Here is a 14689-nt window from a genome sequence, read left to right on the forward strand (position 1 = left end):
CAGTATTCAATCTCCATTTTACATATGAGGAAGCTGAGGCATAGAGCGGTAACTTTCTTGACCAAGGTCACAGCTGACAAGAGGTCTTTTGACCCCCAGCCCATGCCTTCCCCACTAGGCCACAATGAAACTTAATAAACTATCTTTCCCTGTTCCCCACCTGTCCCATTCTTGATTTCATCAACATCTCAATGTGACTAGCAGATTAAGGAACTAGAACTAAACCAGTCCTTTAGGGCTTGGAAACTGTTCCTGACCCTGATCATCCCCCACCTTTTAATGCATCCCTCCATCTTGACCAGTGCCTTCTCTCCCTGGCCCTCATCTCCTTTACAGGTCCCCAACCTCAGCAGGGAGTTAGTGGAGGGGAGGCTCCACGTTGGTGTGGCAAGGCTGTGGGGGAAGAGTTACCTGGACTTTGTTCTCAGGATCCCCCGCCCTACCCCTAGTTCTTCCAGGCAGGAATCTCTGGGCTACAGGCACTGGTTAAGAGCCCTAGCCCTCGGAGCCCATGTCCCCCCAAAACATCCCACCTTTCTGGTTCCTCGGTCAGGTTCCTGGTATGGGGGACTTGGCCTGCACCCCAGCATCTAGGCAATGATTAACCAGAGAGGTGTCCCACCTGCCTTCCTGAGATCAGGGTCTCTGAGCTGCCCCTCTGAATGCACACCTGTGGCCAGGGTTCTTGAGATAAGGTGGTGGGTCTGGGGGGATAAATACCAGGTCTCTCAGACTGGGGCTCATTCTGGAAACAGACACATAGCAGCCACATGGAGTCTGTCCTGATCTTTGCCCTCCTGGGGGCAGCCAGTGAGTATGGGGCTTCTGCCTCCCCAGGAAATTCCCCAGCATCTATCCAACTGGGGTGGGGAATGGGGAGAGTGGGGAGCGAGATCCTACAGCTGGGAGGGGGGATGGTCCCTAGCCTGAATGGTCGGCAGGAGGTCTTGGGCAAGGAAGTGCCCAAGATTGCCACCAGAGGATCTGGAGACAGCGTAAAAAAATGCCTGGGCTGTCTGGCAGAGGGTCTGGAGGGTTGGGAAAGCCCAGTATAGCTGGCAGTAGGTCTGGAGGTAGGGGACTGCCCAATATTGCGGGCAGAGGGCCTGGAGGGTTGGGACAGCTCAATACAGCTGGCATTGTGTCTGGAGGAAAGGGACTGCCGGGCATGGCCGGCAGTGGTTCTGGAGACAAGAGACTGCCTGGTAAGGTCAGCAGAGGATCTGGAAGCAGGGGACTACCCGACATGGCCGGCATAGGGTGTGGAGGCAGGGATGACCAGACTAGACTGTTCCCTGAGCCCCACTAATTCAGCAACTGAGGCTGCAGGACCCTCAGATCTTTGGGTCTATAGGGGATTTAGATGTCAAGGGATCCAAGTTTGTAAGAGTTTTGCAGATCCAATTACTCACCACCTCTTCAAAGCCTTCCTTATAGAAGGCACATCTCCTCCAAGAGACCTTCCCTGACTAAGCCCTCTTTTCCTTTTTCCTCAGCTCCCTTGTTTTGTCCTGATTTGATCCCACCCTCCCAGCCCCACAGGAACTTACATACATTATATTCATGTCTTTTCCCCCAGTCCAGACTGTAAGATATTTGTGGACAGGGAATGTGTCTGTTAATTTTTATATGGTACTCTCCCATGTGCTTAGTACAGTGCTCTGCCTACAGTAAGCACTCAATAAATATGACTGACTGACTGATCACACTGCATCTACAGGAGAAGCAGGTTTATACAGATGCCTGGTCCACAGGGACTGTAAGGCTACAGGGGCCCCATGGGTTGTTTCATTCCTGGTTCTTCTGGGTCTGGGCTGGCTTCCTCTGGTGCTGCGGGCTCAGCAATCAGAAGCGGAGCTGGGACTGGGACAGGGAGGATCTCAGACCAACAATCTGGCCTGACTCTATGTCCCAGAAGCTCTGGGCCTTTGGAGTGATAGTCAAGGTGGTTGGTGACCTCGGTGCTCTCTCTGTCTCTACCCCAGTTGCTTTTCCTGCTGGAGATGAAGATGGGGACAAGATCGTGGGAGGATACATCTGCCCCAAGAACTCGGTGCCCTATCAGGTCTCCTTGAACACGGGAGGCACCCACCGCTGTGGGGGGACCCTTATCAGCCCCCTCTGGGTGCTGTCTGCTGCCCACTGCTACAAGCCGTGAGTGACCTGCGGATGCCCCCACCCTGTGGGCCAAGGGGACCGGTCCACCCTCCCAGTCCCTTGTCCATCCATCCATTGTGGGGACTGTCGGGGAGCCACAGGGGTTAGGGCTCTGCTGTAAGCACTTGGGCTAGGGCTCAGGAAGATGCATGGATCTGGTTGGAACTGGGTGGAGTCCCAAGCTTAGGGTCCTTTCTGAACCATGCCCCTGATCTGCTCTGACTGAAGGCTCCTGTCCAAGACCCATTCCCTCTAACTGTCGCTCTCTGCCCACCGCAACCTGACCACCAGTCCATTGAGTTGACAAGGTTGGCTTCTGATGGTTGACCAGATGCATCCCATTTCAGGGGTCGGGGTGGAGCTGGGGGTCCTGGATGGGGCTTAGTATCACCCCTGCCCCATCCAGAAGCATCCAGGTGAGACTGGGGGAGCACAACCTGCGGGTGCTGGAGGGCAGCGAACAGTTCATCTCGGTCGCCAAGATGGTCCGCCACCCTGACTTCAATAAAAGGACTGTGGACAATGACATCATGCTGGTCAAGCTGGCCACCCCCGCCACCCTGGACAACCACACCGTGGACACAGTCGCTCTGCCTACTACCTGTGCCCTCCCCGGTGATGAATGCCTGTTGTCCGGATGGGGCAACACCGTGAGCATTGGTGGTCAGTAATGCTGGACTGGACCAGCTCTTGGTGCTCAGGGCCCAGGGCCGGGTGGAGTGATGGTGGTGGGACAACAGAGCCATGGACTAAGTGTGGGGGCTGGTCAGGAGTCATAGTTCATGTGTGCTGCATGGGAGGGCTGGTGGGTTGGGAGTTGCTTTGGGGATAGGTGTTGGGGGAGGGGGTTCTAGTGACCACAAGCCACTATTTTTACACCCTGACTGTATTGAGAAGCCCGGGGTGCCAGGGGCAGGAATGATGGACATTCTTTCCATTCCCTCTGTCTCTTGCAGAAAAAGTCCCGGTCCGGCTGCGGTGCCTGGATGCCCCCGTGATCTCACAGCGCCAGTGCCGGGGCTCCTACCCAGGGAAAATCACAGACAACATGTTTTGTGGGGGATTCTTGAAAGGAGGCAAGGATGCTTGCCAGGTGATGCCCCTGCTCTGGTCTCTTCCCCTCCCCTCTACCCCCTGGCACCCTGCCCTTCCTGTTCATCTCTCTCTTCACCATAGTCACACCTCCTCCACCACAGACAATCCTCACTTCTCTGTTGACCTTTTCTCCACCATGTTCCCCTCTCCTTCATCGTGGACCCTCCCCGTCCTACCTGTCCCAGGGTCCTGAGTCCACTGACATGTCCTGAGGATCATTCATTCATTCATTCATTCAATAGTATTTATTGAGCTCTTACTGTTGGATGAGGCCAGGCTGTATCAGTAGTGTTGGTGGGAGCCCGGGCATAGGCTGACCTCTGAACCTACTTCTCCCAAATCATTCCAAGAGCCCTGGAGCCATGATCCTGGGGATGGAGGTGCAGGAAGGAAGAACTGGAGTTCCAGGTTATCACCAGTGGTATTCACTGAGCACCAGTGGGATGGGCCACACTGGAGTGCGCAGACCCATGGCTGGTCTGAGCGGGTGCTTTCCCTCCAAAGACCAAGGGCTTCCAGTTCTGGGGCTGAGTTCATTCATTCATTCATTTATTCATTCATTCAATTGTATTTATTAAGAGTTTACTGGGTGCAGAGGACTGTACTAAGAACTTGGAAATAATAATAATAATAATAATAATAATGTTGGCATTTGTTAAGTGCTTACTATGTGCAAAGCACTGTTCTAAGCGCTTGGGGGGGGAATACAAAGTGATCAGGTTGTCCCACATGGGGCTCACACTCTTAATCCCCATTTTACAGAGGAGGTAACTGAGGCTCAGAGAAGTTAAGTGATTGCCCAAGGCCACACAGCAGACATGTGGCGGAGCCGGGATACGAACCCCTGACCTCTGACTCCAAAGCCTGTGCTCTTTCCACTGAGCCACGCTGCTTTTTTTTTGTTTTTACAATGCAGCTATAAAGATGGACAATCCCTAACCACAGTAAGCTTACAGTATGGCGGGGTGGGGAGACAGACATCAAAGGAAGTAAATAGACATCAATATAAAGAGAAGCAGTGTGGCTCAGTGGAAAGAGCAAGGGCTTGGGAGTCAGAGGTAATGGGTTCTAATCCCAGCTCTGCCACTTGTCAGCTGTGTGACTTTGGGCAAGTCACTTAACTTCTCTGAGCCTCAGTTACCTCATCTGTGAAATGGGGATTAAGACTGTGAGCCCCCCATGGGACAACCTAATCATCTTGTATTCTCCCCAGTGCTTTACACATAGTAAGTGCTTAACAAATACCATTATTGGTATTATTATTATTATAAATAAATAGAATTATAGATATATACATTTATACATAAGTGCTGCGGGGTAGAGATAGGGGGAGAAGAGCAGAGGGAGTGATTCAAGGTGACACAGAAGGGAGGGGAAGCTGAGGAAAAGGGGACTTAGTCTGGAAAGGCTTCTTGGAGGAGGTGTGCCTTCAATAGGGCTTTGAAGGGGGGAGGAGTGATTGTTTGGCAGATTTGAGGAGAGAGGGTATTCCAGGAGAGAAGTAGGATGTGAGTCATGGGTTGGAGGAGAGACAGGCAAGATCGAAGCACAGTGAGAAGGTAAGCACCAGAGGAAAGCAGTGTGTGGGCTGGGATGTAGCAGGAGAGAAGGGAGGTGAGGTAAAAAGGGGCAAGGTGATGGAGAGCTTCGAAGCCAATAGTGAGGAGTTTGTTTTTTTTTTATATGGAGGTTTATAGGCAACCACTGGAGATTTTTGAAGAGGGGTGTGATATGTTTCTGTATAAAGATAATGCGGTCAGCGGAGTGAAGCATGGGCTGAAGTGGGGAGAGGCAGGAAATTGGGTTGTCAGAAAGGAGACTGATGTAGTAATCTAGTCAGGATAGGATGAGTGATTGTACTAACATGGTAGCGGTTTGGATGGAGAGGAAAGGTCAGATCTTGGCGATGTTGGGAAGGTGAGATCGGCATTCATTCATTCATTCATTCAATCGTATTTATTGAGCGCTTACTGTGTGCAGAGCACTGTACTAAGCACTTGGGAAGTATAAGTTGGCAACAAGGATTTAGTGACAGACTGGATATCTGGGGTGAATAAGAGAGCGGAGTCAAGGTTGATGCTGGCTCTTGTCTCTGAACTGGCCATGGGCTGGGATCTTCCCCTGGCAGGCAGGAGGTTGGGAGGGTAGGTATAACATCTCCTTTTTCTCTGGCAGGGGGACTCCGGTGGGCCCCTGGTCTGCAATGGGCAGCTGCAGGGTATTGTCTCCTGGGGCTACGGTTGTGCTCTGAAAGGCAAGCCTGGTATCTACACCAAGGTGTGCAACTATCTGGACTGGATCCGGCAGACCATGGAAGCCAATTGAGCCAGGACTCTCTCCTGCCCTTTCCCCTTCTGACCTCTAGCCAGCTGTCCCAGGCCCCACCCAAACCCTCATGTTTGTATCCAACCTCCTCCCCTCCAAGCCTCTACCCACAACTGGGATTTAGTAATAAACCTTTTCTCACCATTAGCTGCATCTGTGCCTGTTTCTGCCATACTCATATCAGTCCCCTCCCTATCAGTCATCCCCCCTGTGTCCATTTGCCCTTCCTGGGCTCTGTCTGGGCTCTGGTATGGGTGGGCTGGGCCTTTCCTCACCTGTTCTCCACAGGAAAGGGGGAATGGATGTGGAGCAGGGAACAGGAGCTGGAACATGGGTCAATGAATTTGTCCCTGGAAGGGGATCAGCCTTTCACTGGTCCACATTCTTCGCAACCCAGAGGGGTGGATCTGGGCAAGACTTTGGGTGGAGGCTGAGAATGAACCAACTCTCTGTCCTGGAGGACCAATCCCTAGGGAAAACAGAAGAGGCTGAGGAGGGAGGCTGTGGCTTTGTGAGCTCTGAGGATTCTGGTGTCTCCCACTGCTGTCATGGTAATTTACCTGGAGATGCCCAAGCTGTGGGAAATACTTCTGAAGTGTCATCTGGAGCTTCTGCCAATCTTCCCAACTTTGGTCTCTCTTGTCTGCTAGAAGTTTGAGTATTTCTGAAGTGCAAGCTGGGGGCACTGCCATGTACTAAACAGACGGGAAACTATCAAACTGGTTCAAACACTGGGGGCATTGCCTCATAATAAACTGATGGGAACAACCAAATCATCATCATCAACATCATCAATCGTATTTATTGAGGGCTTACTATGTGCAGAGCACTGTACTAAGCGCTTGGGAAGTACAAATTGGCAACATATAGAGACAGTCCCTACCCAACAGTGGCACTGCCCTCAAATATACAGTTGGGCACCACCAAACCATCCACACTGGGGGCGTTGCCTCAAATTAACTAAATGGGAACCACCGGACCATCCACAGTGGGGACATTGACTCCATACTGCCCTTTATTAAACATATGTCAACCCCCAACCATCTACAGTGGGGCAACTGCCCCGTACTAAATACATGTGAACTGTCAAACCATCTACACTGGGGCACTGCACCATATTAAACAGATGGGAACCACCGAACCATCTACATGCTCCTTTCCCAACGAGTAGTTCTTATTCTATCAACAGAAGCCAACATTCCAACAGGAGAGGCAGAGAATATGAATGCAGAGCTTGGGTGCCGGTGAGGGGTCTGCCCCCTTCCCCTCCTCTCAACCTTCAGGGGGACACTGGGGAGGAGCATGTGGGCTTGGGGCCCACCTCCAAGGGTGCAGCTTCGCCTGAGATCCAGATTCAGCCTCCTTCCTTGTGGGTGAGGGACCAGGGGCTAAGACTGACAGTGTTTAATCAATCAATCAATCAATGACATTTATTGAGTGCTTAATCTGTGCAGAGCACTGTACTAAGCACTTGGGAAAGTACAATACAATAGAACTATCAGACACATTCCCTGCCCACAATGAGCTAACAGTCTAAAGGGAGAGACAGACATTAATATGAATGAATAATATATAATTTAAAGATATGTACACAAGTGCTGTGGGGTTGGAGGTGGGGCAAATATCAAATGTCTAAGGATCACAGACCCAAGTGCATAGATGACACAAAGGGTAGAATGAGCCAAGGAAAAGAGGGCTTAATTGGGGAAAGTCTCTTGGAGATGTGACCTCAATAATGCTTTAAAGGTGGATAGAGTGGTGGTGTGGGGTATATGGACAGGGATGGAGTTGCAGGCCAGCAGGAGGATGTGGGAAAGGGGTTGGTGGAGAGATAGACAAGAGTGGGGCACAGTGAATATGCTGGTGTGAGAGGAGTGGAGTGTGTGGGCTGGGCTGGAGCAGGAGATTAGTGTGGTGAGGCAATATGGGTCCAGTTTATTGAGTGCTTTAAAGCTGTTGGTAAGGAATTTCTGTTTGATGTGGTGATGCATGGACAGTCACTTGAGGTTCTTGGGGTGACATGGATCAAATGTTTCTGCTGATAAATGATCCATGGAGCCAAGTGAAGTATGGATCAGAATGGGGAGAGATAGGAGGCCAGAAGCTCAGCAAGGAGACAGATGCAATAATCAAGGTGGGATAGGATACGTGCTTGGATCAGCATGATAGCAGTTTGGATGGAGAGGAAAGGGCAGATTTTAGCAGTGCTGTGAAGGTAGACTGACAGGAATTGGTGACAGATAGACTATGTGGGTAGAATGACAGAGATGAGTCAAGGGCAACACCAGGGTTATGGATATGTGAGATAGGAGAAGCAGCGTGGCTCAGTGGAAAGAGCACGGGCTTGGGAGTCAGAGGTCCTAGACTTTAATCCCAGCTCTGCCACATGTCTACTGTGTGACCTTGGGCAAATCACTTAACTTCTCTGAGCCTCAGTTACCTCATCTGTAAAATGGGGATTAGGACTGTGAGCCCCACGTGGGACAACCTGATCATCTTGTATCCCCCACAGAGCTTAGGACAGTGCTTTGCACATAGTAAGCACTTAACAAATGCCATTGTTATTATTATTACTGTTACTATAGGGAGGATAGTGATGTTGTCTATAGTGATGGGAAAGAAGGGGGAGGACAGGGTTTGGGTGGGAAGATGAGAAGTTTGGACATGTTTAATTTGTGGTGTCAGCAGGACATTCAAGTAGATATGTTTTGAAGAAAAAAAGAATAGCAGATCTCAGAATCAATCACATAGAGATGGTAATTGAAGCCATGGCAGTGAATGAGTTCCCCAAGGTAATGGGTGTAAAGGATGAAGAGAAGGGGGCCTAAAACTGAGCCTTGAGCAAACCCCTATTGTTAGAGGGTGGGAGGCAGAGGAGGAGGAGCCATCAGAGAGATAGGAGGAGAACCAGGGGCTCCAGTGGCTACCAATCAACCTACGCATCGGGGAAAAACTCCTCACTCTCGGCTTCAAGCCTCTCCATCACCTTGCCCCCGCCTACCTCACCCTCCCTTCTTTCCTTCTACAGCCCAGCCCACACCCTCCACTCCTCTGACGTTAACCTCCTCACTGTGCCTCGTTCTCACCTGTCCCACTGTCGATCCCCGGCCCACGTCCTCCCCTTGGCCTGGAATGCCCTCCCTCTGCACATCTGCCAAGCTAGCTCTCTTCCTCCCTTCAAAACCCTACTGAGAGCACACCTCCTCCAGGAGGCCTTCCCAAACTGAGCCCCCTCCTTCCTCTCCCCCTCCTCCTCCTCCCCATCCCCCCGACCTTACCTCCTTCCCCTCCCCACAGCACCTGTATATATGTTTGTACATATTTATTACATTTATTTTACTTGTACGTTTTTACTATTCTATTTATTTTATTTTGTTAATAAGTTTTGTTTTGTTGTCTGTCTCCCCCTTCTAGACTGTGAGCCCGCTGTTGGGTAGGGACCGTCTCTATATGTTGCCAACTTGTACTTCCCAAGTGCTTAGTACAGCGCTCTGCACACAGTAAGTGCTCAATAAATATGATTGAAAGAATGAATGAATGAACCAAGAGAGAACAGTGCCAGTGAATCCAAGGTTGGATAAAGTTTCACGGAGAAAGGGGTGGTCTACAGCGTCAAAGACAGCTGAAAGGTCTAGGAGGATTCAAATGGAGTAAAGGCCATCAGATTACGGTGAGAAGAAGATCATTGGTTGTCATAGAGAGGTCTGTTTCTGTGAAGGGGGCAGAAACCATATTGGAGGGAATCTTAGAGAGAATTGGAGAAGAGGAAGTGGAGAAAGCAGAATTAAACAACTCTGTGCAGACACTTGAGAGAAATGGCAGGAGGAAGATGGGGCGATAACTGGGGTCAAGGGAGGGTCTTTTTTAGAATAGGGGATACTTAAGAGAAGCAGCATGGTGCAGTGGAAAGAGCTCGGGCTTTGGAGTCAGAGGTCATGGGTTCAAATCCCGGCTCCACCAATTGTCAGCTGTGTGACTTTGGGCAAGTCACTTCACTTCTCTGGGTCTCAGTTCCCTCATCTGTAAAATGGGGATTAAGATTGTGAGCCCCACCATGGGACAACCTGATCATCTTGTAGCCTCCCCAGAGCTTAGTACAGTGCTTTGCACATAATAAGCGCTTAATAAATGTCATCATTAATAATAAATGTCATCATTAAGCAGCGTAGCTTAGTAGATAAAGCACAGGCCTGGGGGTCAGAAAGACCTGGGTTCTAATCTTAACTCTGTCACTTGTCCACTTTGTGACCTTGGGCAAGTCATTTCACTTCTTTGTCTTAGTTCCCTCGTCTGTAAAATGGGGATTAAGAGTGTGAGCCCCGTGTGAGACAAGGACTGTGCACATGCACTGGGTCCTCAAAATCTCCCACCTTGCCCCTAGGTACAATGGGGCTGGGACCACTGGTCTACCAGCATTCACAGCCCATGGGACCAGCAAGATCTGCCCCTGGGAGCACATGTTCCCTATGAGCTCCCACTATCCTGGTCCTTAGGACTTGAGAAGCAGCGTGGCTCAGTGGAAAGAGCACAGGCTTTGGAGTCAGAGGTCATGGGTTCAAATCCCGGCTCCGCCACTTGTCAGTTGTGTGACTTTGGGCAAGTCACTTAACTTCTCTGTGCCTCAGTTACCTCATCTGTAAAATGGGGATTAAGACTGTGAGCCCCCGTGGGACAACCTGATCACCTTGTAACCTCCCCAGCGCTTAGAACAGTGCTTTGCATATAGTAAGCACTTAATAAATGCTATCATTATTATTATTATAAATATTAACCCGAGATGTGGCCCACCTGTCTCCCTGGGATCTGGGTCTCTGGAATTTCCCTGTGAAACCACACCTGTGGCTTGAGACCTTGAGAGTTTGCAGTCTAAATACAGTGATGGAGACATGGAAATATATTACTTACAAGGGAATGAGAGAGTATGAGGATAAGCACATAAGAGCTGTGGGACGAAGGTTGAGATGAATATCAAGTGCTTAAGGGATACAGATCCAAGTAAATAACCCATACAGAGGGTAGGACAAATAGGAGAAATGGGGGTCTAGTCAAAGAAGCCCTTTTCATGGAGGGATTATTTTAGGAGGGTTTTGAAGAAGAGGAGAATGGTAGCTATCTATATGAAGGGAAGGGAGTTCCAGGCCAGAAGGAGGATTTGGCAAAGAGTCAATCAACTCTCCCCCTCCTACCTTACCTCACCAATCTTCTACCACAAGTCAGACAGCACGTCACTCTTTTTTTTGTTTCAAATGGTACTTGATAAGTGCTTACTGTATGCCAGTAACTCTACTAACCACTAGAGGAAAGATCATCAGGTTCGACACAGTCCCTATCCCACATGGGGCTCATGTTCTTAATCCCCACTTTACAGATGACGTAACTGAGGCCCAGGGAAGTGAAGTGACTTGTCTAAAGTCACATGTAGTAAAGTGGTGGAGATGGAATTAGAACCCAGGTCCTTCTGATTCCCATGCCTGCATTCTATGCATTAGGCCACACTGATTCCTCTAATGCCACACTCCTTTAATGCCATACTCCTCTAATGCCAACTGAACCTTGTTCATCTCAGTCTTTCCGCCAACCTCTTACCCACATCCTCCTTATGGCCTAGAACTCCCGTCCCTTTAGATTCAATTCAATTCAATAGTAATTTATTGAGCATGTACTGTGTGCAGAGCACTGTACTAAGTGCTTGGAAAGTTCAAGAGAAACAGAGAAGCAGCATGGCTGCTTAGAGAAGCAGCATGGCTCAGTGGAAAAAGCCCGGGCTTTGGAGTCAGAGGTCATGGGTTCTAATACTGACTCCACCACTTGTCAGCTGTGTGACTGGGCAAGATACTTAACTTCTCTGGGCCTCAGTTACCTCATCTGTAAAATGGGGATTAAGATTGTGAGCCCCCCATGAGACAACCTGATCACCTTGTAACCTCCCCAGTGCTTAAAATTATTATACAGCCATTATTATACAGTGCTTAGAACAATGCTTTGCACATAGTAAATGCTTAATAAATGCCATTAATATTATTATTATTATTATTACAAATCAGCAACATATAGAGATGGTCCCTACCCAACAATGGGCTCACAGTCTAGAAGGGGGAGACAGACAACAAAACAAAACAAGTAGACAGGTGTCAATACCATCAGAATAGATAAATAAAATTATAGCTATATACACATCATTAATAAAATAGAGTAATAAATATGTACAAATATACACAAGTGCTGTGGGCTGGGGAAGGGGGTAGGATAGAGGGAGGGAGTGGGGTTGATGGGGAGGGGAGGAGGAGCAGAGGAAAAGGGGTGGCTCAGTCTTGGAAGGCCTCCTGGAGGAGGTGAGCTTTAGATCTGACATTTAGATTTATTTATTTATTTTACTTGTACTTATCTATCCTATTTATTTTATTTTGTTAGTATGTTTGGTTTTGTTCTCTGTCTCCCCTTTTAGACTGTGAGCCCACTGTTGGGTAGGGACTGTCTCTACATGTTGCCAATTTGTACTTCCCAAGCGCTTAGTACAGTGCTCTGCACATAGTAAGCGCTCAATAAATACGATTGATGATGATCTGACAGAGTACCATTCTCTCCACCTTAAAAACCCTCCTAAAATAATCCCTCTTCCAAGAGGTCTTCCTCGACTAAGCCCTCATTTCCCCTACTCAACCTCCCTACCGCATCACCCATTCGCTTGGATCTGGACTGCTCAAGGCCTTGATATTCACCCCACCTTCAACCCCACCGCACTTGTGTACATATACATACAGAGGTTAGAACAGTGCTTAGCACATAGTAAGCGCTTAACAAATACCCACATTACCCCTTTTACTCACCTATTCTCCTTTCTGTAATTTATTTTTATGCCCGTCTCCACTCTAGACTATAAACTCCTTGTGAGCAGGGATCAACCTGTCAACTAACTGTATTGCACTGTATTTGGGAGACCAAATGCTTAGTACAGTGCTCTGCACACATTAAGCACCCAATAAATGAGAAGCAGCATGGCCTAGGTATGGGCTCGAGAGTCAGAAGGATCTGAGTTCTAATCCCACCTTTGCTACTTGCCTGCTGTGGGTCCTTGGGCAAGTCCCTTACATGGCTCAGCGGAAAGAGCATGGGCTTTGGAGTCAGAGGTCATGGGTTCTAATACCGACTCCACCAATTGTCAGCTGTGTGACTTTGGGCAAGTCACTTAACTTCTCTGTGCCTCAGTTCCCTCATCTGTAAAATGGGGGTGAAGACTGTGAGCCCCCCCGTGGGATAACCTGATCACCTTGTAACCTCCCCAGTGCTTAGAACAGTGCTTTGAACATAGTAAGCACTTAATAAATGCCATTCTAGACTGTGAGCCCGCTGTTGGATAGGGACTGTCTCTATGTGTTGCCAACTTGTACTTCCCAAGCGCTTAGTACAGTGCTCTGCACACAGTAAGCACTCAATAAATACGATTGATTGATTATTATTATTATTATTATTCTCTGTGCCTCAGTTACCTCATCTTGTAAAATGGGGGTTAAGACTGTGAGCTCCACATATACCTAGGCCTTTGTCCAACCTGATTAATTTGTATCTATACCAGAGCTTAGAACAGTGTCTGGTACATGTTGAGGATTTAACAAATGCCATTGACTGACTGGCAGATTGAAACAGAAGAGAGCAAGGTACAGGAAGTAAGTTGGTATTAGATGAGTAAAGTATACAGACTGGGTTACAGTGGGAAATCAGTTAGGTAAGGTAAGAGGGAAAGAACTGACAGTGTTTTGAAGCCAGATGGTAAGGAGTTTATGTTTGTTGCACAGGTGGATGGGTGACCCCTGCAGGAGTGGGGAGAAGAAGATTGAATGGATTTTTAGGAAAAGGATTGGGGCAGCAGAGTGAGGTAGGGACAAGAGTACGGAGAGGCTGGAGGCAGGGAAGTCAGTGAAGAAGCTGATGTAGTATTCAAGGCATGAAAGGATAAGTGCTTGGATCAGCATGGTAGTAGTTTGGATAGAGAAGACAGGACAGATTTTAACATTGTTGTGAAGATAGAACTGACAGAATTTGGTGACTGAATATGTTGGTTCAATGAGAGAGGTAAGTTGTGGTTACAGGGTTGTGAGACAGGAAAGATGGCCGTTCTGTCTACAGTGATCAGAAAGGTAGTGGGGAAGATTAGCCTTTTTTAAAAATGGTATTTGTTAAGTGCTTGCTATTAAGTGACTTGCCCAAGGTCACACAGCTGACAAGTGGCAGAGCCAGGATTAGAACCCACCACCTCTGACTCCCAAGCCCGTGCTACATGTGGCAGAGCCGGGATTGGTTAGGAAGACTTGGTTAGGAAGCTGAAGAGTTCTGCTTTGGGCATGTTGGGCATGTTGGACATGTTTGAGATGTTCATTCATTTGTTTATTCATTCAGTTGTATTTATTGGAGCTTATTTTGTGCAAACCACTGTACTAAGTGCTTGGGAGAATACGATATAACAGATATTGTTGGGGCAAGGAGGGAGGAAATGTGATGCTGCACAGAAAGAGAGAGGTTTGGGGTTGGAGAGGTGAATTTGGGAGTCATATGCACAGAGTTGGGAAGTGAAGCTAGGGGAGAGAATGAGTTTTCCAAGGGCGTAGGGGTAGATAGAGAATTGAAAGGGACCAGGAGCGGAGCCTTGAGGTATTCCCAAAGTTAGCAGTGGGAGGAAGAGAAGGAGCTGGAAAAAGCCAGAGAGTTAGGAGGAGAACCAGGAGAGGACAGTGTCTCTGAAGTCTGGCTTAAAAAATATTTCCAGGAGGAGGGGGTGGTCAACAGTGTTGAAGGCAGTCAAAAGGTTGGGGATAATAGAGGTTGGGGGATTTGGCAAGAAAGGGATCATTGGTGATCTTAGAGAGGGCCATTTCTGTGGAGCGAATGGGGTGGGAGCCAGATTTCAAAAGGCTAAGGAAAGAATTGGGGGAGAAGAAATGGAGGCAGCAGGTGAAGACAGCTAACCCAACGGGCTTGGAGAGGAATGGTCGGAGGGAAATGGGGTGATAACTGGAGAGAACCATAGGGTCAAGAGAGAGTTTTTTAGTATAAGAGATACCTGGCATGTTAGAAAGCAGTGGGGAGGAAGCCATTAGAAAGTGAACAGTTGAAGATG

The 14689-nt window shown here is 48.6% G+C and overlaps 1 protein-coding gene across 1 annotated transcript; it reads left to right on the forward strand.

The window, feature by feature from the left end:
• The first annotated feature begins 770 nt into the window (after positions 1–770).
• On the forward strand, positions 771–5577 carry LOC119939979 (trypsin-like). The gene is made up of 5 exons (XM_038760054.1): positions 771–810; positions 1986–2154; positions 2564–2820; positions 3114–3250; positions 5428–5577. The coding sequence occupies exons 1-5, from the start codon at positions 771–773 to the stop codon at positions 5575–5577; spliced, it is 753 nt and encodes a 250-aa protein (XP_038615982.1).
• The last annotated feature ends 9112 nt before the right edge of the window (positions 5578–14689 follow it).

The sequence above is a fragment of the Tachyglossus aculeatus genome, chromosome 2, assembly GCF_015852505.1.
Source record: "Tachyglossus aculeatus isolate mTacAcu1 chromosome 2, mTacAcu1.pri, whole genome shotgun sequence".
Lineage (NCBI taxonomy): Eukaryota > Metazoa > Chordata > Mammalia > Monotremata > Tachyglossidae > Tachyglossus > Tachyglossus aculeatus.

Bases quoted from the DNA above. Each gene is read 5' to 3' on its own strand.
- LOC119939979 (XM_038760054.1), top strand. From the start codon at position 771: ATGGAGTCTGTCCTGATCTTTGCCCTCCTGGGGGCAGCCA. The intron at 811-1,985 runs GTGAGTATGGGG...TCTCTACCCCAG, and splicing joins TGCCCTCCTGGGGGCAGCCA to TTGCTTTTCCTGCTGGAGAT. The intron at 2,155-2,563 runs GTGAGTGACCTG...TGCCCCATCCAG, and splicing joins GCTGCCCACTGCTACAAGCC to AAGCATCCAGGTGAGACTGG.